This window comes from Eretmochelys imbricata, chromosome 4 (assembly GCF_965152235.1).
Source record: "Eretmochelys imbricata isolate rEreImb1 chromosome 4, rEreImb1.hap1, whole genome shotgun sequence".
In the NCBI taxonomy this organism is placed as follows: Eukaryota; Metazoa; Chordata; order Testudines; family Cheloniidae; genus Eretmochelys; species Eretmochelys imbricata.
In genome coordinates this window covers 98,668,563-98,695,353 of record NC_135575.1, presented here as the reverse complement: position 1 = coordinate 98,695,353, position 26,791 = coordinate 98,668,563, and the positions used below count along the sequence as shown (strand labels likewise).

Here is a 26,791-nt window from a genome sequence, read left to right as displayed (position 1 = left end):
TGCATGGCTGACAGCGAGACGAATGTGGCTGAGGCCACCGAAGATGCTGAGGAGTGATGCCCTTGGATCCCTCCCTGGCTCTGGTGAAAGGCCCAGGAGGTCCAGAATGGCCACTGTGGTGGATTCTGCCACTGCGGTGGCCGCACCAGGAGCTCTTGCCTTGAACTCAATCGTCAGCTCCTACTCCTCCGAGAGCAGTAAGAGTCAGACTCTGAGACTAAAGACCATGGAGGAGCCGAGCGTCAGTGTATCAAGCATCAAGATCTTGGAGAGCGATTAGGCTCTCTGTCTGAGTGGGCCGGTGCCAAAGGACATGGAGGGGGGGAATGCCTGGACAGCATTGCCAACTTCCCTCTTGACTGCACCTGGGGGTGGGATGGGATCACCAGCGGTTCCTCCCTCCTAGGGGGCAAGAACAGTGCCGTAAGGTGCAGCAGATCCCGAGGAACATCGAAAGCTTCCAGCATTGAAGGAAGTGGCAGCTGCTGGCCCGTAGGGACCAGTGAACATGGGGGGCCCAGACTCAACTGCCTTGCCCGGGCAGGAGTCGACACAGCCCTAATGGGGCGGATCTCAATCTGTGGCCCGCTTGGGGTCTCACTTCCTTAGATTTAGCCAGAGGTGACCGACTGTCCGGCTTCTTTTTCTTCTGAGGCACCAGCGAGTGAGACCGGTGCCTGCTCTCCACTGGGCCTAGGGATGTGCTGTGCCAGTGCCGAGTGTCCTTTCTCAGCACCAAATTCAATGATGGTGCCGGGGCACTCCACGTCGACGAGGAAGCACTATGAGCCGGGTCCCCTGAGCCTGGGTCCGAATGGGGGCATACAGCTGCCTCCATGAGGATCACCTTAAGCTGCTGCTCCCTTTCTTCAAGAGTCCTAGGGCAGAACTCGCAGCAGATCTTACAGCGATCCTTTTGGTGACCCTCCCATAGGCACTATAAACACGAGGAGTGTGGATCGCTCTTTGGCATGCACTTCGCGTAGACCACAGTTTTTAAACCCCAGGGACCATGGCATACCATGGCTCCAGGGAGTCAGAAGGGGGGTAGAGACCACCAACAACTCTAACTACTAACTACTAAGATAAACGAACTATGTACAAATAACTCGAGTTGAACACGCTTGCTAAAGTAAGGGTTATGGGAGGTTCCAGCCTATCGTCACTGGTGGTAAGAAGGAACTGAGGGGGTGGCGGGTCAGGCTGTATATTGAGGGCCATGAAGGCACGACTCCAGGGGGGCGCCCAGACTAACCCGAGGGATGCTGCTATGGGAAAAATCTTCCGGCTACCGTGCACACGCACACACCTGATTGGAATCAACATGAACAAGCACTCGAAGAACCACCTCAGTTACTATAGCGTAGGTAATCATTCTTTCTTTGAGTGATGTCCACACCAACTCCTCTTCTGAGAACTAACTAGCAGTTTTCTCAACAGGCGGAGTGAGAGAAGTCCTTACTTGAATTGTGAGTTTATGTTAGCCCTGCCAAACTTGGCATCTGATCTGGATGCTGGAACCTGAGAGTAGTGAGAGGTGAATGTGTTGACTGAAGCCACTCTCCATATCCCAGGTATTGGAACATTTGCAAGGGAAGCTCTGAGACTGTGTGCACCCTAGGTCCTGATCCAGTCTGAAAGCCATTTGGATAATCTCTGGGTGAAAACTGGCTCCTAACTCCTTCTGCAAAAGGTATGAACCATCTGTGGGATGTTCTAAATGGCTCTACTCCATCCAGATAAAAATATAAAGCTCTCACCACATCCAAGGTGTGTCGTTTCATTTTGGCTGCAGTGAGTGATGTCTCAGGAAGAAAACTAGCAGGTGTATGAATTGGTTAAAATTAAAATCCAAAACCACCTTAGGCAAGCAAGAATTTAGGAGGATGCCTAAGTGTGACTTTGTCCTTACAGAATATGGTGTAAGGACGCACTGATTTTTCCAGCCGAGGTGATAGTTACCAAGAATGCTGCCTTCATGGAGAGGTGAAATAGGAAAGAGGTTACCATGGGTTCATTACGGGGCCCTATTGCATTAATTTAGATGGAACACATGGGCCCAAAGAGTCAAAGGTGTTAGCACAACTCTGAAATTGTCCATCTTTAAACAAGGTTCAGGGTTTGGTATACAGAGACCTTGGTTTGTTAGTTTCATGGCAAACACACTAAGAAATTCTTCCCAAAATTTTGGAATTTGTTAACTAAAATATGGAAAAGAAAGGAACATAACTACAAAAAGTTATGAAGCAGTTTAAAACTAAAATTAAATAACAAACTTAACCCAATTAAATAAGACAAAATTAACCAAAACATATCATCTCTTAAAATGGGAGTCCTTTATTTGAGTTGGAAAACAATTCTTAGCAGGGAGGGATTAGTTTTGTGGCTCATTTCCAAGATGTGAAAGATGGTTACTTCTCTTACTTTTGACAAACAGACAGGCATGAGTGGAAGAAGAGACAGTATAGTAAAGGTGGAGAAAATACAGCTTTTGCTGATGTTCTTGAGATCCAGGAGGCAGGTCAGTCATAGACAGGTGCTCTGGGTGGGCAGATCAACCACAGCAGCAGTGCTCTGGATCATGCAACGTAATCTGGTTGGTCTAGTCCTTCTCCTTTATTGGTCCCTCTTAGGCTGGACAGAGCTGGGTAGAGCTGGATGGGTTGTCTCAACTCTTGGTGCTGGTCCTGTGTGGTACAGCTAACCTTAGGATCAGATAGACAGAAGAGAGAGAGGGAAAGAGAGAGAACACAAAGAAAAACGGTGGGGCAGAAAGGAACACACAATGGAAAGAGTAACAAAGCAAGATACTGTGTGTCCCTGACTGAAGTCTCTGATGGTGTGGCAGTTATGATCAGGAGTCCCCGCTGGTGTGTTGAAACCTGGACTTCACGATGATGCAGTGACCTTTGGGATCCCCTGGCAAAGGACGAAGTCCCTGGAGCGGAGCAGAATGAGACAGAGGTCTGATGCCTTCCTCCTCTTCCAGAAATTCCCAGTCAATTAGCCAGTCTCCATCCCCAAAAAGTCTCTTTGTAAGGGTCGCAAAAGAGGAATGATGGGTGGAATAGTCCATACTTTCATTATTTTCTTCATCACAATAAGAAACTGAGGAGGTCCCTGTCAATATGGTGGCATAATCTACAAGTTATACAAAGAACAAAAATGAATCTGCATAGTTGTACTTCAGGGAGCCTGAAAGGTCCTGAAAAGAAGCCAGATGAGGAACATAAAACCCCTAAGGCAAAAGAACTGACCAGGTGAGCCTCCAAGCCATTTTCAGATGGCACCAAGGACAGCCTCTGAAACCAAGACTCCAAATAAAAAGACTCAGGTACATACTCCAGATCTGAAGGATGGCTTTTACTGGATCCTTTTAGTGAAGAATGGGCACAATGTGAAACATGGAGGCATTTGGGCACTAAGAAATCCCAGCATCCACAATGTGGTGAGAACCTGATGGAATCCTAAGGAATGAGCATTGCTGGAAGATCTGGAAGCACCCTCAGACTCAAGGAAGCTAGAACTGAGACCTCCAGTCCACAACAACACTCCTACTTCCTCTTAATCTTATGATTGAGGCAACAGAAGAGCAAAACCAATCTACTGCAAACTGATGTGAACCCACTTAACCAGAACTTTCCTGGAACCAAGATGGCCTCTAGCACAGATGGAGCATGAGGCCACCAAAGACTTTGGCTTTTTGATTTCACCATGTTAGACAGAACAGTACCTTACCCTGACGATGGATCAGAGGGTTAAAAGATTGTGTATCTGGCTATGGAAAAATACAGTGGCATAAAATACATCAACTAAAATCAGTCTTTTTGGGGAGGGGGGGATGATTGCCCTAAAGCTGCGTGGAGATTGTCTGGAATCAAAACTGCACAACGGCACAAAAGCTATGCAAAGTTATCTATCTAAAATGTAACTAAATATGTATTAACTATTATAGTTCATACATGTTAGATGCATTTTTAGATAACTCCTCTAACCAGTTAACAGAACATTTTTCATCAAAGACAAAGACAAAACTCTTTGTGTATAAAGTGAAGACCCATATACCCATATACCATGTTCCATAGCTAGCTGTGGAAAGGAAAGAGAAGTGAGGCTGCTTGGGATTGCTTAGCCCCTTAGAATCTTAGCTCTGAGCACACATTCTATTTGTAGGAATATGCAAAAGCTACCTCAAAGAAAGATGTAAAATTCTGCGTCCTTGTACTGTAGCAGACAAACAATAAAAAGGGATCATGGGGAGGGATCTTCCCTCCCCCTCCCCACCACAAGAATTCCAAGCTTAAAGTACTGACCTAGGTTGGCCCTATGCTAAGAATTGAGACAGACTGGAACTCAACATACAGTTCTCACCAGGCTCACTCTGCAGCTCCTCTTACACTGTAGTTTCTTACCATGTCACACCCAATCCCACTGACACTGATCTCACCCCAAAAGGGGAGAAAAGAGGAGCTTTCAGCTACCACCAGAAGACTTCCCTCAGGGGTAGAAGGAGCCACTACCAACTTCTTTTACTACTGAAGGAAATTTGGGGCTTGTCCGCACATTGATTTTGCAAAGACCTCACTACACTGGTGCAACTCCCCTAGTGTGGATGAAATTATATTGATAGAAAGGGGTTTGGAACACACTAGAAAAGCTGGGGATTTCTTCTTTATGATCGAATAAAGTTCTCATTTTTAGCCCTGAAAGGACATGAGATATTGGACTTGAAAGCCGTCAGACTTCAGAAGTAATTTTCAGGAGAAAGGATTCTATATCTAGAGGTAGAAGTAAATATTTCTCTAGGAAGATGATACAAATATGCTATTTGAAGCTGTTTAGAAAGTTTAGAATAAGTCCTGAGGAGATGGATTAGAGGCAGGTAATGGGGTTATAGGCATATGATAAAATGAACTGGTATGCAATAGCAATACATTTATCACACTCCTGTACAATTTACCACATGGATATCACCTCCCAGTATCATATATATTTTCATAAACTATCTCCACCAGTGTTCAAGGTTTTCAAATGTTGTTTAAAGCAAGAGATTTTACATATTTTTAGGGTTTAGGAGAATCTCCTCATACCAAGCACTAAATGCTGTGTAACTCGAGAATGTAGATATATTCAATTATTTTTAATTTTAGAGATGCATAAATATTACAGGTTATTTATTTAGGAAATAATTGTATTAAATACTTACAAGATCTTCTATAATTTCTTTGACTGCTGCTACAGCTAAAATAAATAACAAAGGAACCAATGTTGTATAACGACCTGTTGGTGACACATCTGGAATTTGCTATTAAAAAAAAAGAAAAATGTTTTTTACATTTGTAGGTCAAAGTGAAGTTTGATTATAATAAACAGAACTTAGTAATGCAAAAGAATGCCACTTTATTCAGGTTCATGTACAATTCCATTTTCTTCATCTGCACGTTTTAGTCCTTCTTACTACCGAGCCTATAATTGCTTATTATTTTCAATCTCCCTAATTCATTACACTTATACCTGTTCCCATAAAATCGGATGCAACATGTAATTAATATGAAAAATGTTTCTATTTGGGCAATTGAATTATAAAATGTAGGCATAACTATATAGGAATTTATGGTGAGATATTTTGAAGCATTCCCCTCCATCTTCCCACCCACAAGGGCTGATGCTAAATCTGATTTCAACACCAAGTCTGGGGAAGAACACTGAGCTTTCCAGTGTCTCAGTAAAGCGCTTTTGTTTAATATAAGGGATCGTTTAATACTTTTGTAATGTAGTGCTGACAGTTTTCCAGGTAATGACTATCATACAGACCCAAAAGACATGGCAGAGTAAAGCACATGAGTGGTTAAATTTTTAAAAGTATCCACAGGAATTATTCTCATGAGTGAAGTTATGCATATGCTTCAGTGTTTTCAAGAATGGGGATCAAAAGTTCAACTGTCCCATGACCAGTGGAATCTATTCAGTATTTTCTTTGGAGTTAGATGTAAGTTGGGCAAAGGAGGACTGCATTTTACAAAGCACTGTATTCGGGGGGGGTAAAAATCATGTATTAAAAAAATCAAAATCAGATTTTTTACTTGTGTGTTCCTAGTTCTTTACATTCTTCTTTTATAGTCTTAAATTGCAGTAGATGTTTTGTACTTGTTTCTTTTATTAGCGTTTCCTAATTAACAGAATTTCAGATTTTCAATAGAGATTTCTTCTGCTAAAAAGTTTCATATTTATAATGTTCATTTATAGCAGAAAAAGACAAGTCCTACATCCTCAGTAATACCTCTGGATACAAGATTACAAAAACCAAAAAAAAAAAACCCCCACAAAATTGAGACGCAAATAGCCTATGCTATACTGAATGTGCACACGAGTATAGCTGGATGATCTAATGTTCACAAAGAACTATTGTGTGTGCTACAGTAACGGCAGAGAGAGGAGCTGCTTAGTTCTATGGCAAAACACTGATAACTCTAGTCATCCACATTCATCTGAATATTTGACAATCACTCATAGAATCATAGAATAGCAGGGTTGGAAGGGACTTCAGGAGGTCATCTAGTCCAACCCCCTGCTCAAAGCAGGGCCAATCCCCAACTAAATCATTCCAGCCAAGGCTTTGTCAAACCTGACCTTAAAAACCTCTAAGGAAGGAGATTCCACCACCTATCTAGGTAACTCATTCCAGTGCTTCATCACCCTCCTAGCGAAAAAGTTTTTCCTAATATCCAACCTAAACCTCCCCCACTGCAACTTGAGACCATTACTCAAAAGGTGTGAGAGTGAATAGACGTGCCATGTGACTAGTGTTATGGTACAGAATGCAGCCAATATCACTAAGATGAGGAGACCTTTCCTCTTTTGTTAATTGTATATATTGACTAATTAATATACAACAACACTGATTTAGGTGAATTTAGAAATGTTAAATATAAATGTAACTGTCACTATTTCTGTCCACAGTTCAAACTTCAGTCATTAGGTATGGCACACATAATGTATCACACCAACTATATGGTCTGCCTTTACATTATAAACTTAAAACAAATGTGAAATATTTTAAATCAACACAGTTCAAAAGTCTTGTGTCCTTTTTTAAAAAAAAGCACTTCTGAATAACATGGACTTCAGGTGGATGAATATATAAATAATCTCCTTTCTAAGCCAATCAGAGATCAACAGTTAAGTAATGGAAGAGTTAAATATCACTCTGCTGCACTTGGCACAGTAATTGGTACTGATACTAGTTAATGTCAGAGTCACCTATGTGGAAATGTCACATGAGAATCTCAAATTTTAAAAAATAAATGTCTATTTTAAATTAATTACTTGGTTTTGATACACATCAATATCTTTGACTGCAATGGTGTCAGATCCTAAGCTATGATGGATCAGAGCTGATCACTTCCTGAAGATCCTTTCTACAAGAAGCTGTCCTGGTGATTCAGTAAGGTTGTATCTTTTCCTCTCAATCAGTACTCTGCTAATTGGCCAGTATTTGAGATGGAAGTGCAGACTTCTAGAAAAGACTTCAAACTGAGGCCCTGTCCATTTGTGATCAACGATCTTCTGGCACTTTTTGTAAAAGATGAACCTTAGTCCTGATCAAATTCAGTTTGGTAAACCCAAAATATTAGTTTCTTTGTCAGAAATATTTATTTTTTCATAATGGAGGACTTCTACAATGAGAAAAGGTCTGTTAGCCCAGGATTTAAGTTCAGGCCACTGGAGGAGGCCCTGCATGATGAGAAATAAAAATTCCAAGTAAGGAAATATTTTCTATACATAAGACAGTTGCAAAATGAGATGTAAAAATATCCAGTATTTCACTGACATTTTATTCTTAATTCATTAAAGCCATATCACATGATTTAACTCAATGGACACATGGAATTTTTGTAAAACATTCAAATAGCTATAATAATAATCTATGGAATGTATTAGCACTTGAATGTTTTGAAATTCAGATTTTTTTTTAGTTGAGCTTACCTGAAGTAATGCAATAAAAAGAAAAAATGCATTAGCAGCTCTTCTGAACTGGGAATAAAGAAACCTTGGCAGGAATGTGATTATGTTGTATTTTGCCGTGCTAAAAAAGAAAGATAAAAACCATGTACAATTATTATAGTACCAGCAAGTTACACACACTCTTTCCTTATTATTTCTTGAAGTGCATGTCATGACAGTACATTACAATCCAGGTGTTCTGAAGAACAATAAATTTGCTTCAAATAAAAGTTGAAAGGGGGTGTTAAATGAATCAGACAATGCCTATATTAAGAATCATTTGGAGTTCCAAACCTAAATGATCTCCATCTCCCAAACCACAGCACTTGAGTTGACTCATAAACATCATTGTTATATGCAGTGTTGTTGTAGCTCGTCCCAGGATATTAGAAAGACAAGGTGGTTGAGATAATATCTTTTATTGGACCAACTTTTGTTGGTAAGAAAGACAAGCTTTCAAATTAGAGCTCTTCCTTGGGTACATAGTACCATTTTGAAATTATCTATCTACTAGCAAAGTAGCAGATTGGACCAACTTCTGTTGGTGAGTGAGACAAGCTTTCGAGCTACACAGAGCTCTTACTCAGGACCAGTTTTGAAATGATCCTGAGGAAGAGCTCTGTATAGCTCGAAAGCTTGTCTTGCTCACCAACAGAAGTTGGTCCAATAAAAGATATTACCTCACCCACTCAACAATTGTACTATCTGCTATTTTGCTAGCAGATATATCATTCTGAACTGGAAATATGTACCTTAAGACTATCACAAGGACAAATACGGTGTGTGTCTAACTTAAAAGTTGCCTCGTCAATCATTTGAATACTATTTCAATTTTAGTAGTGCCTAACTGCTCCTAATAACAAAGCTAAGAGAAATGTTCACATCAGTTTGTATGTAGACTATCCTGGTTTTATCTGCAGGATTGCACCGACTTATCAACAAACTATTTTAGGAATGCAAGTAAACAAAACACAAATATGTCCTAATTCTAAGTTATGGAAGATGGCCACATTTGTTTGTTTGTTTTTAAAGTTCAAGATAAATACTTAAGGGATTTTTATGATAGACTAACTGCTCTACATCAAAGCTCTATGTCCCATGCAGAACATTACAAATGGAGTAAGCACCAGAAATCCAACCATTATTTGCCAGATGTCATGTCTTGCTCATTTTATCTTTCAATCTTTGCACTGTTGAATTTATGGAGTGGTTCTTTCTTACTTTAATTATAATGACCATGAAAGCAGCTGATCAATACTGCAAATGGGTTATAAACACAGCGACTACCAGATGTCAGTGTATGAATTTATCTGACTCAACATGCCTAAAGTTGAAGGGAAGTTGTAAAAAACGAGCAACTGAATGGACCAATTTTAAACAATTATTGAAAAATAAAACAAATATGGTCAAGAGTTAAGTTATAAGATGGAAAGATTTTATGCTCATTTCTAGGGGTGCAGAACATTTGTTTCTTTACTGTATTGTGAGGAAAAGCAGATTTACTTTCATAAAACCTTTGTGGGTTTTTTAATTTTATTTTCAGTCCATTTTTTTCAATGACTTTTTTAGTCAGAAAAATTGTCCATGTTGGGGGGAAAAAATCATAACCTTCCTCTAACTCACAAGACTATGCTTAAGGACAGTTACACTCTATCCATTCATTCCCTTTTGATTGTAAATTTGGAGAAGGGTAATATGCTGAATCACTGTGCCTATTAGATACGTTAATATAGTAACAGATGGCATGGTAGATCTGGAAAACAATACCATGTTTCCCAAAGATTCCAGCCTGACACAAAGCTAGCCTCAGTGAGTCTAGCTAATTAAGAATATGTCTAGATGAACGTTTCTCACTGTGGCCACCACAGGGGCAGCGGAACAGGGCGGACCCCATCACTATTAAAAGTGGGAGAGCCATGTCGCTCCCACCTTTTATCGACCAGAAGGATGAACGACAGGGGAAGGGGCAAAGAGGCGCGAGAGGGAAGCGGGCTCATGGGGGGCGGGGAAGAGGTGGAGAGAAAGGGCAGCGCAAGGGCAGAACCTTGGGGGGAAGGGGTGTGAGGGCAGGGCCACACTTCGGGCACCTCTGCCCCCCCCCACTCTTAGGGAGCTTCCACCGCTCCTAGGCCACTGTGGCTGCACGCAGCCACGAGTGGATTTTTTGGGGGGCTACGACAGCCTCCAAGCAAGGGCAGAGGGCGCAAAGCTGCGGCCCCTCCCTGCAGCACCCACCTATTGCTCTTGAATAGCTGTTACCACGGGCAGCGAGATACGCCGCCTTGATATTTGCACTGGCACTGCCAACAGGGATCGGTGCCCTGCACCGCGCAGTCATCTCATGGTCTGTGGCTTTGGAGACAGAGACGGTGTACACAGCACTGGAGGCAGCTGTGATGTTTAGTCTCTGGGGCATTGCCCTGCGCAGCCCTCCTGCTCCTATCCATGACTCCACAGGCAGCCGGCTCTCCACTGGCTCTCACTGAAGGACTGCAGGAGGCAGGGACAGAGTGATGGGTTTGTCAGAGATGCCAGCAGCAGGAATTGGTGACCTCACTCTGAGGCCTCCAAAATTTTGTTGTGACAATCCCTGCTCTAGACAGATTTCCTACACTGTACTGTAGTCTACTACTGGGAAAGTTTATACAAATAATACATTGTGCACATAGTAACAATAGGAATGATCTGCTACACTCCTTGTGGAACCTCGGCTAGAGACTTTTAACGAAGTAAGTATATAAAAAACTTCAGCTCAGAATAACTTGAAGAACAAAACAGTTTATTTGCCTCTGGAAGCAAAAAGACTCCAACACCAGAGCCCAGTTTAGCAGTAGTGGAAGAAACAAAGAATCACTATAACACATCCAAAGAATGTGAAACAAAGAATCACTATAACACACATGTTGTCCCTGGAGATAGCTGAGGAAGGAAACTAGGTTTTGGCAAATGGGGCAGGGTCAGTTGAAACTTGGCACCTGTAGAGGTATGGGAGACTTTTGTAAGATAAGCACATCACTCACATGTTTCTGGAAAAATGACAAGCAGTGTGTGTCAGGAGACCAGGTTGTAGGTGGTCATGCCTAGTGGTTGGAATGGGAATCAGGCCCAATGGTTAAAACCCCTGAAATGTGCCGTGATTACCAGGCAGGGGAATCTTCAGCTCACATGAAGCGTGGGGGGGGGGGTGTAAAGGGGGCAAGTCGGGGGAAATTCTGACTGCCTGTTCAGTGTTGCATTCTACCTCAGCATGCCAGGCAACCCTATATCCAGCAGGGAAAGATTGGCCGGGGAGGGATCCATACTAACCACTGGTCTGGACCCCTTGTCAGCGTAGTTCCCTCTGCTTAGTTCTTTGGAGTGCTCAAACTGTCAGGAGACCAGGTCACAGGCGATCAAGCCTAGTGGTCAGAGTTCAAATGCCAGAGCCAGAGCAGGGCTGAAGGTCAGAACTGGAGTCAGAGTCCGAATACTAGAGCCGGAATACAGAATCAGGGCTGAGGGTCAGAACCAGAAATCAGGGAAGGCAGGAACAGGCTGGTTCTGAGGCAGGAACAAGTGTGGGACAGGATGGGAATAAGGCTGGGTGCAGGGCAGAATCTGGGCTGAAACTGTGGAGGAGCAAGCAGAGCAGAAGCAAGGCTTGAGAGAGATGAGCACAGGGAGGCAAAGAGTCCACGAGCATATACGCTGAGCAGCCAGGAAGCTATTGCTGCTGTTGAGTTTAAACAACTGGCCTGCTAACTTTCTCAGCCAATCAGTCTTGGTGGTCCGCCTCGCTTGCTCATTAGGGTGTCAGTTGTACTGAGGAGGAACAGCTACAGGCCCTTACACCTGATACTCAAACATTTGCTGACATTTAATAAGCCATTTGCAGGGGTTTCAGAGTTAACACCCAATTGAGATAAATGGACCTGTTCACACACCACACGTTATCAAACATATCTGCAAACTCAGGGCAGGTTTACACCTAAAATGCTGCATTGGCGCAGCTACACCAATCGTTTCTCGAATGCTGTAGCGCTGTAGTTAAGGCACTCTAAATGACAGGAGCAAGCTCTCCCACCAATTTAGCACTGCCTACCCTGGAGCTTAGTTTGGTATAACGTCACTCAGCGATGCAGATTATTCACACCCCTGAGCAACCTGGTTATATTGAAGTAATTCTGTAGAGTAGGCCAGGGCTCAGGAAGACAGCAGTGCACAGATTTACATTTGGTTAACACTTTCCAGGTTATCTTCGCAATCATGAGGGAGAGATTAAAAAAAACAGTCCAAGCTTATACTCTGGTCAAGGTTCCTTGCCAGCGTTTCACCCTGTCTGTGATTTGGGGGGGGCGTGTCATAAATATAAAGGGAAGGTTAAACACCCTATCTGTGATTTGATAGGGTGAAACGCTGGCAAGGAACCTTGACAAGAGTATAAGCTTTGACTGTTTTTTTAATCTATCCCTCATAGATTCCTTCCCTTTATATTTATGACACGCCCCCCAAATCACAGATAGGGTGGAACACTGGCTATGATTTCTTCCTGGAGCTCTAGGAGAAAACAGAGTTAATAAGACACATGCACCTCTAAATATACTACCAAGTATATAAAGACTAACAATATTTTCCACATCTCAAGGACGATTTTAACCAGTTGATTCTGGGAAACTTTCACGGGAGAGTGCATCAGCCACCTTGTTAGACGCTCCTCAGATGTGTTGGATGTCGAAATCAAAATCTTGGAGAGCTAAACTCCACCGAAGAAGTTTTTTTGTTATTTCCCATGGCGGTATGAAGCCACTGTAGTGCAGCGTGCTCGGTTTGCAGGTGGAAACGCCGTCCCCAAACGTATGGGCGTAGCTTTCCCAGAGCGTGGACAATGGTGTAACATTCTTTTTCACTGACTGACCAGTTGCTTTCCCTCTCAGACAGAGGAACACTACAGGGTGGAATTCTTGATCCGGTCCTTCCTGCACTAAAACTGCTCCCACACCACGCTCGGACACATCTGTGGTTACTAGGAACAATTTGTCAAAGTCTGGGGCCCTTAGCACAGGGTCAGACATGAGTGTCACTTTAAGCTGGTTAAAGGCCTTCTGGCATTCTTCGGTCCACTGAATGGCATTTGGCTGTTTCTTTTTGGTTAGGTCTGTCAGCGGGGCGGCAATTTGGCTGTATTGCGGTACAAATTGCCTGTAATATCTGGCCAAGCCTAAGAAGGATTGGACCTGTTTCTTTGACTTTGGGACAGGCCACTTTTGGATAGCATCCACTTTGGCCTGTAGGGGGTTGATGGTTCCTTGACCCACCTGATGTCCAAGGTAAGTCACTCTGTTAAGGCTAAGAAGTGTCAAATAGGCCTAAACAGTTAGTCCTGCCTCCTTTATGCGCTTGAAGACTTTTTGTAGATGTTCCAGGTGTTCTGCCCAGGAATCCGAAAATATGGCCACATCGTCAAGGTAGGCGACTGCATATTCTCCTAACCCCACTAGGAGACCATCTACAAGACTTTGGAAGGTGGCGCGTGCATTCCGCAGCCCGAAAGGCAGTACATTACATTCATACAGCCCGCCATGTGTGGTGAAGGCTGACCCTTTCTTGGCGGATTCATCTAGCAGTACCTGCCAATACCCCTTGGTTAAGTCCAAGGTAGAGATGAACTGGGCCCGTCCCAGTTTCTCTAATAGTTCATCTGTGCGTGGCATTGGATAGTTGTCTGGGCAAGTTACAGCATTTAGCTTACGGTAGTCCACGCAGAAAGGTATCTCCCCATCTGGTTTGGGAACTAGAACCACTGGAGATGCCCATGCACTGCCACAGGGGCGGATTACACCCATCTGTAGCGTATCCTGGACCTCCTGTTCTATAGCAGTTTTAGCTTGAGGAGACACCCGGTAAGGCTGGACTTTAATTGGGTGAGCATTACCTGTGTCAATGGAGTGGTATCCCTGTTCGGTCAGTCCTGGGGTGGCTGAGAACATTGGCGCGTAGCTAGTGCACAGCTCCTTGATCTGCTGTCACTGCATACACCCAAGGGTCATGGAGAGGTTCACCTCTTCCACGCCACCAGCACTTTTCCCTTCGTAGTAGACACCTTCAGGCCACTCAGCATCATCTCCTCCCTGGGCTATAAACTGACAAACCTTTAATTCTCTGGAATAAAAGGGCTTAAGAGAATTAATATGGTACACCTTAGGCTTTCGGTTGGAGGTGGGGAATGCTATGAGATAACTAACAGCTCCCAGGTGCTCCTGGACCATGAATGGCCCTTCCCACGATGCTTCCATTTTATGGGCCTGGAGCGCCTTTAAGACCATAACCTGGTCCCCTACTTTGAAGGAAGGCTCTCTGGCAAGTTTATCATACCAGGCTTTTTGCTCTTTTTGAGCATCCTTTAGGGTTTCTTTAGCAAGGGCTGAAGAGGTTCGGAGGGTGTTTTGTAGGTTAGTTACAAAGTCCAGAATGTTAGTTCCTGGGGAAGGTGTAAACCCCTCCCATTGCTGCTTCACCAACTGTAATGGCCCCTTAACCTCGCGGCCATATAAAAGTTCAAATGGGGAAAACCCTAAACTGGGATGTGGTACAGCTCTGTAGGCAAAGAACAACTGCTGCAACACTAGGTCCCAATCATTGGAGTGCTCATTTATAAATTTATGTGTCATGGCCCCCAAAGTCCCATTAAATTTCTCCACCAGGCCATTTGTTTGATGATGGTAAGGGGTAGCAACCAAGTGATTTACCCCATGAGCTTCCCAAAGGCTTTCCATAGTTCCTGCCAGGAAATTAGTTCCGCCATCTGTGAGGGTGTTGGAGGGCCATCCTAACCTGGCAAAAATGTCTGCTAGTACCTGGCACACACTTTTAGACCTGGTGTTGCTTAGAGCTACTGCTTCCGGCCATCGGGTGGCAAAATCCATGAAAGCCAGTATGTACTTCTTTCCTCTGGGTGTCTTTTTCGGAAAAGGACCCAGAATATCCACAGCTACTCGCTGAAATGGAACTTCAATGATGGGGAGTGGCTGGAGAGGGGCTTTGACCTGGTCTTGGGGTTTTCCCACTTTTTGGCATACTTCACAAGACCAGACATAGGTAGAAACATCCTTGCCCATTCCCTCCCAGTGGAATGACCTCCCCAAATGGTCTTTGGTCCTGTTCACCGCAGCACGGCCTCTAGGATGATCGTGGGCTAAGCTCAAGAGCTTGACCCGGTACTTAGTTGGAACTACCAACTGTCTCTGAGGATGCCAGTCTTCCTGGTGTCCACCAGAAAGAGTTTCCTTGTATAAAAGTCCTCTTTCTCCAACAAACCTGGTTCGATTAGGAGAGCTGAGAGGCAGTGGATTGCTCCGTGCCGCCGTCCAAGCTCTCTGGAGGTGTTCATCTGCTTCCTGTTTGGTCTGGAACTGTTCCCTTGATGCTGGAGACATCAGTTCCTCATTGGATTGTGGACCTTGACTTGGTCCCGCTGGAAGCGATGTAGGGGATGGGGCTGTTTCCATTGACTGTGAACCACTCTCCGCTGGTGTACTATGTTGGGGTTCAGGCTCTGGCTGAGCCTCTTGTGTAGGGTTATTGGCTGATGCCGGTTCAGGTTCAGTGGGGCCCTCTGCTGTTGGGGTTGCAAGTACTGGATTCAGTGCTGGCAATGGGTCTGGTGTTGGTTGTTTCACCAGTTCCGGTTCTGGGACTGGCTCTGTCTGGGTCTCTGGGACTGGATCCACTACTGCTGTTGCAGACATTGGCATGGGGTCCGGTTCCATCACCTTTGACCGGGTCCTGGTAGAAGTTTCCGGAACAGAGCTAGGCGTCACGGCTTGCTTAGCCTGGCTATGGCTGACCATTCCTACCCTCTTGGCTAGCTTCACATGATTGGCCAAGTCTTCCCCCAACAGCATGGGGATGGGATAATCATCATATATTGCAAAAGTCCAGGTTCCTGACCAGCCCTTGTACTGGACAGGCAACTTGGCTGTCAGCAAATTGAAAGAGTTGGACTAGAAAGGTTGAACTGTCACTTGGATCTCTGGGTCGATTAAATTGGGGTCCACTAAGGAAGCATGGATAGCCAACACTTGTGCTCCGGTGTCCCTTCATGCGGTGACCTTCTTCCCGCCCACACTCACAGTTTCCCCCTCCTCCAAGGGTATATGGGAGGTAACTGGGCCTGAGGACCTCTGGTGTGATTCCGGTGCAATGAACTGTAATCTGTTGGGGTTCTTGGTGTAGTAGGCCTTCACATGCCCTGGCGCATTATATTTAAAACATCATCCAGCTGACGGGTCACTGGGACAAGGTGGGTTGCTGGAGAACAGTGTGGCAGGACGATAAGGAGTCTGGTGTTCCTTAGTGTGTAGTTGGAGCCTTGGGCTGCCCCGGTAGCAGGGTGTGGTCTGAGGGTATCCCTTCTGGTATCCGCTCCAACTGCGACCAGGGTTGTTCCTCTCTCCTCCCTCCACCTGTTTTGTTCTGGCTTGCCCCGCCTCTCTGGCGGTCCGGGACTGCTCATATCGATCAGCATAAGAAGCAAAACTTTCTGCTGAGTCCATTTCCTTATCCCATAAACACTGTTTTATTTCCTCCTTGGACATATTCAGGCATTGCTCCTGAGCTATCAAATCACACATTCCGTCAAAGCTCGTGACACCCCTTCCTTGGACCCATTTATCTAACAGATCCTTCATCTGGTTTAGATAAGCCACATTATTTAGTCCAGACCCTCTCTTAAGGGTTCAAAATTTTACTCTGTACGCTTCACATGTAATTTTAATTGCTTTAAAACTAAATCCTTGAACTTATTATAGTCAGAAGCCTAATCAATAGGCATCTTATTGAATATGTCAGAGCTCTTCCAGTTAATTTTGCTACCAAGTGGTCATCTTGTGAGCGTCAGGATTTTACAGAGAGTGCACAGTCTCTCAAAGGTGAGAAAATATTCAGCAATATCACTGGATTCATTATATTGTGGACACAGTTGCTCCCATTTGTGGATTGTTGGGGAAGGATTGTTAGGGTTATCCAGTAGATTCCGCTCAGCCCTTACCTTCTCCATCTCCAGTGCGTGCTTCCTCTCTTTTCCTTCTCCTCCAGTTCTTTTCCCCTTGCCTCCATTTCTTTTTCCCTTGCCTCCGCAGCTCTCCTGTGGGCAGCCTCTAGGGCTTTTTCTGCCTCTTTCACTGCCGCCATTTCTTTGTCCTTTGCCTTCATAGCTCTCCTGTGGGCAGCCTCTAGGGCCTTTTCTGCCTCTTTCGCTGCCTCTAGTCTGGTTATCTCCAATTTGTGTTGTGCCTTGGTTTCTGTCATGTTAGCCTCTCTGTTTTTAACGAACTTTACACCCGAGAGTTAGAAAGAAAACAACAAAACAAAAACGAAAACTTGGCTTGTCAAAAAATATAGGTTGTGCTGTAACCACATACCTATGTTCTCTGGGATTGTCAGCCTACAGAAAAATCCTAAAAAAACTAACACCTTTGTCTCCAGGCAAATAGACAGAAAACCCCGCTAGTTGCTCTTAGCTAAAAAGCAACTTCAGGTCTGTGAAGACTTGTGAATTTCCCTGCCTTTAGGTAGAGAAAACTCCAGCTCACAAAAGACAATTCCCTTTTGTCTCTGCTCTGGCCCCCAAGCAGAGACAAAAAAAAAACCCTCTAACTGCTTTCAGCTTAAAACCTGCTTTCCAGCAGCCCAAAGGGGAAAAAAATGTCCTTTTTTAAAATCTGTGCTTCTGGTTCAAAAAAATCTCAAATTGATCTCCAAATGATTTCAAGTTAATCCCACCACTCTGCCACCATGTCAAGGTTCCTTCCCCACTCTGAACTCTAGGGTACAGATGAGAGGATCTGCATGAACCCCCCCGCCCCCCAAGCTTATTTTTACCAGCTTAGGTTAAAACTTCCCCAAGATACAAACTATTTTACCTTTTGTCCCTGGACTTCATTGCTGCCACCACCAAGCGTCTAACAAATATAACCGGGAAAGAGCCCACTTGGAAACATCTCCCCCACCTTCCCCCAAGATATCCTCCCAAGCCCTACACCCCCTTTCCTGGGGAAGGCTTGATAAAAATCCTCACCAATTTGCGTAGGTGAACACAGATCCAAACCCTTGGATCTTAAGAATAAAAAAGCAATCAGGTTCTTAGAAGAAGAATTTTAATGACAGAAAAAGTAAAAGAATCACCTCTGTAAAATCAGGATGGTAAATACCTTACAGGGTAATCAGATTCAAAACATAGAGAATCCCTCTAGGCAAAACCTTAAGTTACAAAAAGACACAAAACCAGGAATACACATTCCATTCAGCACAACTTATTTTATCAGCCATTTAAACAAAACAGAATCTAACACATATCTAACTAGATTGCTTACCAACTTTTTACAGGAGTTCTAACCTGCATTCCTGCTCTGGTCCCAGCAAAAGCAACATACAGACAGAGAGAACCCGTTGTTCCCTGTCCCCCTCCAGCTTTAAAAGCATCCTGTCTCCTCATTGGTCATTTTGGTCAGGTGCCAGCGAGGCTGTCTTAGCTTCTTAACCCTTTTGTGAAGGTTCCTCCTCCACTCTGAACTCTAGGGTACAGATGTGGGGACCTGCATGAAAACCTCCTAAGCTTACTTTTACCAGCTTAGGTTAAAACTTCCCCAAGGTACAAATTAATTTTATCCTTTGTCCTTGGAATATCCACTGCCACCACCAAACTCTAACTGGGTTTACTGGGAAACGTAGTTTGGACACGTCTTTCCCCCCAAAATCCTCCCAAACCCTTGCACCCCACTTCCTGGGAAAGGTTTGGTAAAAATCCTCACCAATTTGCATAGGTGACCACAGACCCAAACCCTTGGATCTGAGAACAATGAAAAAGCATTCAGTTTTCTTACAAGAAGACTTTTAATAGAAATAGAAGTAAGTAGAAGTAAAGAAATCACCCCTGTAAAATCAGGATGGTAGATACTTACAGGCTAATTAGATTCAAAACATAGAGAATCCCTCTAGGCAAAACCTTAAGTTACAAAAAGGACACACAGACAGGAATAGTCATTCTATTCAGCACAATTCTTTTCTCAGCCATTTAAAGAAATCATAATCTAACACTTACCTAGCTAGATTACTTACTAAAAGTTCTAAGACTCCATTCCTGGTTTATCCCCGGCAAAAACAGCATAGAAACAGACACAGACCCTTTGTTTCTCTCCCTCCTCCCAGCTTTTGAAAGTATCTTGTCTCCTCATTGGTCATTTTGGTCAGGTGCCAGCGAGGTTACCTTTAGCTTCTTAACCCTTTACAGGTGAGAGGATTTTTCCTCTGGCCAGGAGGGATTTTAAAGGGGTTTACCGTTCCCTTCATATTTATGACACCTTTACAAGTGAAAGGGTTTTTCCTGTGGCCAGGAGGGATTTAAAAGTGTTTACCCTTCCCTTTATATTTATGACAACTCTAGAGCACAGTTCTGCAGTAATGGAGGACTACTTGATGGAGGATTCTGTGGAAAGTCTGATGGAGGATTCAGCAGCGGAGACCTACAGAATATATGGGTCAATGCTAAAATATAAACATCTGAATTGCAGGCTCTGAACTAATCAAGCTGGCCAGACAGAATCTGTAGCAATAGTGAAGACCCTGAGGACATCAATCATCATCAAAAGGCTTTATGTAAAGAAAAACTGATAAATGCTGACAGTTGAACTGCTAACAGTCAATGTTAAAGAAGATTTACAGTTGCTCAGAATTATTTTAGGTATATGTCTGTTAAACTGAGACAGAGAACAAAGGACAGCTTAATTCATCTGGTAATGTTGAACTCTATGCCTCGTAACCTCAAAATAGAACAAGACATCACCTCAAAGACGCAAAGAACAAAATTAAACAATATCAAAAACTAGCACACAATCCATCATAAAGGATAGCTGTATTGCTGCCTATATTCATAGCACATTCCATATATGTTTGGGAACTACAAGTACTCACACACAGAAGTTCAAGGCACAAAATTGGGTCTATTTCACGAGAGCAGACAGGAAGGAAAGCCCGGCATGAATCCACAGTTCTTCAAGAGACTGAATTTTCATGGTACTGGCCACATACTTAGTGTGTTAGGTTCAGTCTTCAAAATAAACCCCAGTAGATGTCACAAACGATTCTGCTTCTGGTTCATAAAAATCTAGCTCATCTTCCTCAAGCCATTAAGGAAGATGAAAAGAGGCTAATGACTGCTGGAAAACATTGGAACTTCTGTAATAAAAGAAGGAACGATGTGGAAGTGTCAAATCGTGTTCAGTGAAGACCTAAGTTCCAAATACACTATCTGTGAATCTTGCAGAGCTACTTTCAACAAAAAACTGCTTCTGCAAGGCTCCATTTCTGAGGGTGTCGGGCTTAGCCACCACCATGCAGGAGTTATCATGTTAAGCACAAAAGTGGGCTCGTCAGGAATTCTGTACCCATCAGAGAACATGAGAGAAAGAGGTTACTCACCCTGTGCAATAACTGTGGTTCTTCAAGATGTGCACTCCTATGGGTGCTCCACTTCAGGTGCATGTGCATGCCACACCCCTTTGATTGGAGATGTTCATTAGCAGTGTCTGTTTGACCATGCATATCCCGCTGACAATCTCATGCCCTGCCCCAAGGATATATCAGGCTGCGAGTGCGAACCACCCTCAGTTTTTTCTCCACCACTGAGTCTCAGAAGGAAACTCTGAAGCAGAGGAAAGGATGGCAGGTAGTGGAGCACCCATGGAGGGACACATCTCGAAGAATCACAGTTACAGCACAGGGTGAGTAACCTCTCTTTCTTCTTCGACTAGTGTCCTATGGGTGCTCCATTTCAGGTGACTCCTGAGCATTATCTCTATAGGGAGGAGGGAGCTTCGGAATCAATACCAGCACATAGAAAAGAACTAAAATGCCAACTGCCGCATCAGATCTAGTGGCACAGACTAAAGCATAGTGTCTGGAAAAGATCTGTACAGAAGACCATGTAGCAGCTCTGCAGATATCAGATACTGGGACGTTTTTAACTACAGGCATAGATGCAGATTGTGACCTTGTCAAGTGAGCTGACAGACCAACAGGGGGTGGAATGCTGGCAGCACTGTAACAAGCTAGAATACACTCTGACATACATTTTGATAGTCTTTGAGTAAAAATAGCAGACTGTTTAGATCTGTCCGCAAATGAAATTAACAGTCTAAAAGATTTACAAAATGATTTAGTCTTATCTAGATAGATAATGCACACATGCTAAGCTCTGTTTCAGGCCAAGGCAGTCAAGAAGGAACTGAGGACAGTTTGCCTATGCAGCCCAATATAGCTTTGATGCAAAGCACAAAGTAGTCAGCAGCACGTGCACAGGCTGAATGGACACTGCTAATGCAAATCTCCGATCAAAGGCGCATGGGGCACACGTGCGCCTAAAGTGGAGCATCCTTTGGGACACTACTTGAAGAAGAACCAGAAGTTCTGCTACTATATCAAGTACTGGAAGTGCTGAGCTGTCCCATTATGCTGTGCTGGAAGCCCCTGCATTGTGAGAGTTGAGTAGGTCACAGTATGCTTTCATAAAGAGTATGAACAGCCTGCTTTGGAAGCACTAAAAATTCCAATGCAAGTAGTGCATCTGCAGCTCTCTCTCTCTATTTCCTGTCCATGAAAATTTTTTTACCATATGAAAAAAGTAAATTAGAAGTTAAAACACTGTACAAAAATGAAAATAAGGTGTACGATAAATTAGAGGTGCAGAGTTAGCAGCCTGACCACCTGCAAGGAAGGCAAACAGCAAACTGGTTGGCGACAAGAGTAAAGTAGCTGATATTCCAACTGAGGGATGGAAATCTTGATCCTCTGTATCACATGAATGTGTGATTATAATAGGGGCTTTCCTGGTGACCTTGGTAACACAGCCACCACTTTCAGTTTTATTCTCCTGCTATGTTGGTTTAGCTTTCTGATCATACCAAAATTCACCTTTTTCAGAGTAATGAATATCCCACCCCCCCAAAAAAAAACAAACAAAAAACCAACACAATGTCAACCAACCAAACACATTACCAAACAATAACATCCAATGTAAGCAAACAAACTCCTCCTCCCAATTTTGCCTGAGTCACAGCCTTTCCATTTGAGGTCCATATCCAACTCCCTCTTTGTAACTGCATGCATGTGAAGAGGAGTTTTCGCTCACCCTATAATGGAAGCTCCTGACAGGCATGAAGCCTGATTGTTTGTCCAAGTGTAACACATGTGCCTAATAGGGAGATATCTCTTTACGAGACCCATTGGGGGAGGCAGGCTTGAGTTGTGTCTGGGTCTTTTGTTTTTTGGTGTGTTTTTTTGACATTTTCAAAGCAGCTTTTATTCACAAGCACAAAAACCAAAGATGCATAAAGAAGCCAGTTGCTGCAGAGTTTCCAGGAAGCAGGTGGCTCTTCTGACCAGTTGCAGCACACGATGATAATGGTGGAGAGCAGTCCTGGAATACAGCTAGCCAAAAACTCTCACACACTGAGCGTCATGCAGTCCACATCCAGAAGCTTCTGGAATTGGGTGTGGTACTTTTGGATACGGTCCAATAGTTTCCCTGTTCCTGGGGTCAGACTCCATGAGGGCAAACAGTCAGGGCAGCTGCTTTATAAAGGACATGTGTGTCCTGTCTGAGTTGGGAGAAGCTGAGCCTAGGAGCAGAAAGCAGGCTGTTGTCCCTAACTGAAGCATTTTGCAGCAGGATTTTATTTAAATCTATACACTTGTGACTTAACTGAGTAATTGGTTAATCAGTTAGCTAACTGGCTAGCAGTGATTTCAGCAGAGGAAGTGTCTGCATGAATTCCAACTAAAGACTCCTACAAGCAAGTGGAGGGAAGATGTTGTTTCGAACTCAGCAAACTGTATAGATTTGGTGATCAAAGACTAACTGAGACTTAGGTGAACTAAACCTAAGCTTTTGGGAACTCTCAGTTTCTTTTCACTGTGTTTCTGTGGGGACTGAACTGTTCAGATTTTAATTTGTTTTCTTTATTTATGTTTATGTATAACTGTGAAGATAATGTCTGTGAATAAATTTATAACTGTGAATAAAATAGCCATGTTATGCTGTAAAATTAGATTGTTTCTTTATCATAAGATTTTATAAAGTTATTTAATTAATTTTGTTAGTTTCTTTTAGGACATGAATGGGGGGAGGTTGACACCGTGCAATCCTTGCTGAAAATCCTTAAGAGACTGAACTCTGGATCTCCAACTACTTTTATATGGGAGCTGGGGTTTTGTAAGGCACTCGGGAAGGGCAATGAAGTGAACTCTAGCCCACCCAAAGATTACACAAGCACCATTCCTTCACCTTTTCCCAGTATTTCCCCTGCTCTTAGGGCTCCTAACAAACATTAAAAAAAAAAAAAAAGAAAGAAAGAAACCAAGATACTACAATAATCCAATTTTCACCCCTCCATGGAATTCCTTCCTCTTAGTCATCTGACTTCGTCAACAACCACTTCTGTGGAAAGATAAACAAACAGCTCCTGCTTCCTCCAGATCTCAGTCTCCCAGTGCATGGGCCTGTCTATATTCCTTCTGCCAAACATTCCTTGCTGAAACAGCCTCTAATTCCTCTCAGTCCTGAGAACTGTTTTTCCCAAATTCCCTTGTTATGGGCTGAACAAAGAACAGCATCAGACTGGGCCCTTAAAGCTTACCTTAAAGGGCCAGGACACCCTGCTACTGTAAAACAGGGGTGAGCAAACTTTTTGGCTCAAGGACCATATTGGGGTTGCAAAAGTGTATGAAGAGCCAGGTAGGGAAGGCTGTGCCTCCCCATACAGCCTGGCCCCCGTCCCTTATAAGCCCCCTCCCACTTCCCGCACCCTGACTGCCCCCCTCAAAACCCCTTCCGCATCCAACCCCCCCTGCTCCTTGTCCCCTGACTGCCCCCTCCTGGGACCCCCCGCCCCTAACCGCGCCCCCCCCCCGGGACCCCACCCCTTATCCAACCCCCTTTGCTCCCTGTCCCCTGACTGCCCCAACCCCATCCACACCCCCGCTTCCTGACAGGCCCCCCAGGACTCCCATGCCTATTCAACTCCCCCGTTCCCCATCCCCTGACCGCCCTCCCCAAACCTCCACCCCATCCAACCGCCCCCTGCTCCCCGTCCCCTGACTGCCCCATCCAACTGCTCCCTGTCCTCTGACTGCCCCCCGGGACCTCCTGTCCTTTATCCAACCCCCCGCCCCCCGCTCCCCGCCTCCTTACCATGCCGCTCAGAGCGGCAGGACTGGCTTACTGGAAAGCCTGGGAGGTGGGTGGGCACAAGCCACACTGTCCGCGCAGCGGCATAGCTATGGGGGAGCGGGGACAGGAGGGGAGGGGCCAGGGACTAGCCTCCCCGGCCAGGAGCTCAAGGACCGGGCAGGACGGTCCCGCGGGCCGGATGTGCCCATGTGCCGTAGTTTGCCCGACGCATACCTAGCATTACTTTCATTACCCCACACATCTATACAATGGGACAACAAGGCATGGGGACAACAAAACATGTCACTTGTTACGTATTTTGGTGTGAGTAAATTCTACTCCAGTTTAAAATGCTATTCCCTGTGACAGTACTGAAGCTAGAGATCAGTGTGGTCACTTGTGTGCAAATATCCAATAGTTATTTTGTTACAATGCAGATTTCTAGTCTGTAGTCTGAGAACAAACCAAAAGTTTTGGACTACCGTGTAGCCACAGCATTCTTTTTAGGTACACCGCAAATAACAATAGTATGCAGAATGCTTCTCTGCTCTTTCAAACATTTTCACTGCATTGTAAATTCAAAGTGAAAGTTTGAGAAAAGACTTTTGATTCTATAGCCAAAGTACTTCTCTAAGTAGTTTCCAAATAATGTGCTGTACCCAGTTTTTACCTCGTTACTCTCTTTGTATCCTCCCATTCTATCCTTCATGACTTTTTCATGATATTACATACAGGCTGAAATAAATCCCCCTTCAAGAATATTCACTCTTTCAGATGTCTCCTGAAAATCCACTTTTCATATCATTAGGTATTTAAAAACGTCAGAAACTAAGGCAGTCTAAACTGCAATCAGCGGTGTGACTGCAGCACGCATAGACATACCTGAGCTAGCTTTAATCTAGCTTGCTCAAGTAACAATAGCAGTGAAGTCATTGTAGCACAGGCTCGCCGCTGAAGTACGGACCCAAGGTCATGGTGCCTCGTCTTTAGTGCTATTGTTACTTGAGCTAGCTATATCAAAGTACATCAACAGGTTTGCAATCACACCTTTGCAGGCATAACCCAAAATTCACTAAAACAAAGAAGCCTGATTGTGAGTCTGTGTCTTCTCTACTTTTTCCTGTATATGTTACGTCCATTTTCTGTTTAAACTTGTTAACTGGGCCAGGAACACTGTCTTTACTTAATCTTTGTAAAGTAACATGCAAAGTTATGGCACTACATACATATTTTTAATATTTATTAACACTAAATATTATAAAAACATAATACCTGACATGATTATTGCAGAATTTGGTCAACTGAGGCTGATTGATGAATACAGTTCTCCCTTCCTCTTGATCAGCGAGTGAAGTTTTCTCTGAAACATCATCCGTCTTCCCGTAGCCTTTAAAATATAAAATAATTTTAATTATATTTTGTCAGTTGAGTATCTGCTTATTAGATGACTAAATGAAAATACACTTTTACTTATTAATGTAAAATAATGTTTTAAAGACAAAAAAGGTATACCCCTTGGCTCTCTTTGGGTTTCTTGTTTAGCATTCACTCATTAAAAATTCATACCTTATAAAAAAATCCCAGACAAAAATCTATGTTAAATTTGAGTTAAGTCTGAAAGTACCTATCAGTATTCAGGGCAAAATATATTACAGAGATGTTGTAATTATCCCCAAATCAAGCACTGTAAACAGAGAACATTCAGAATTAAGGTTAAACTTGTATATTGTGCACAAATACTAAATCATTCCACATATCAATTTCAAAGCTCTTCTTCCTTGTTACATTAACCATTACATTGTCACTGAATGTAAAATTGAACTCTAAAGTGTAAAAGGGAATATTATAACTACATCCTTTTAATATATACTAATTCTCCATCCTCTGCCTATGTTCATAGGCTATCTTTGCCTAATTTGCAGACTGTAAATTATTTGGTGCAACAACCATGTGGCTTTCTGAAATGTTTGGAGCTTTACAAAGTTACAGAACATAATATAATATCATTATTATTATTAATAGTATACCAGCGAAGAAATATTTTGGTTAATCTTTGCTAAATATATCTTTCTAGGGTTGATGGTGAAAATATCCTAACAGAAAAAAAAATCTAGTCGGATATCAAGTGCCTCAACTGAACAAACGAGGAAGACTAGCTAAGGCCTTGTCTACACTAAAGGGAAAAGTTTATCTAAACTACACAATTTGAGTGACGTAAATAACATAACTCAAATCGACTTAGCTTAGATCTACTTACCGCGGAGTCCACACTAAGAGACATCAACTCCCCTTACTTTTCTTGATCATGTGGAGTACAGGAGTCAACAGGTGAGTGATTGGCGGTCGATTTAGCGGGTCTTCATTAAACCCACTAAATTGAACGCCAATGCATCCATCGCCGCAGTGTCGATCCTCCGGTAAGTGTAGACAAGCCCTAACTAACCTACAGCCATAAACAATAAAAATGATGGAATTGCCTTCTTTACTAGTAAATTAATAATAAAACCTCAGAACGCACATCACTACATACCTCTAGTTATACTGATCACATTCTTTCTACTCTACAACAGCTTTCCACATGAGCTT

At 43.5% G+C, this 26,791-nt stretch overlaps 1 protein-coding gene across 1 annotated transcript in view; it reads right to left on the bottom strand.

The window, feature by feature from the left end:
- ATP8A1 (ATPase phospholipid transporting 8A1) overlaps positions 1–26,791 on the bottom strand; it is a 247,394-nt gene that overhangs the window by 205,471 nt on the left and 15,132 nt on the right. Inside the window, exons 3-5 of the mRNA XM_077815716.1 lie at positions 25,478–25,592; positions 7,987–8,086; positions 5,207–5,305 (exon numbers count right to left, since the gene is read on the bottom strand). Of these exons, the coding sequence (XP_077671842.1) occupies positions 5,207–5,305; positions 7,987–8,086; positions 25,478–25,592 (314 nt within the window). The remainder of the gene's footprint in view (positions 1–5,206; positions 5,306–7,986; positions 8,087–25,477; positions 25,593–26,791) is intronic.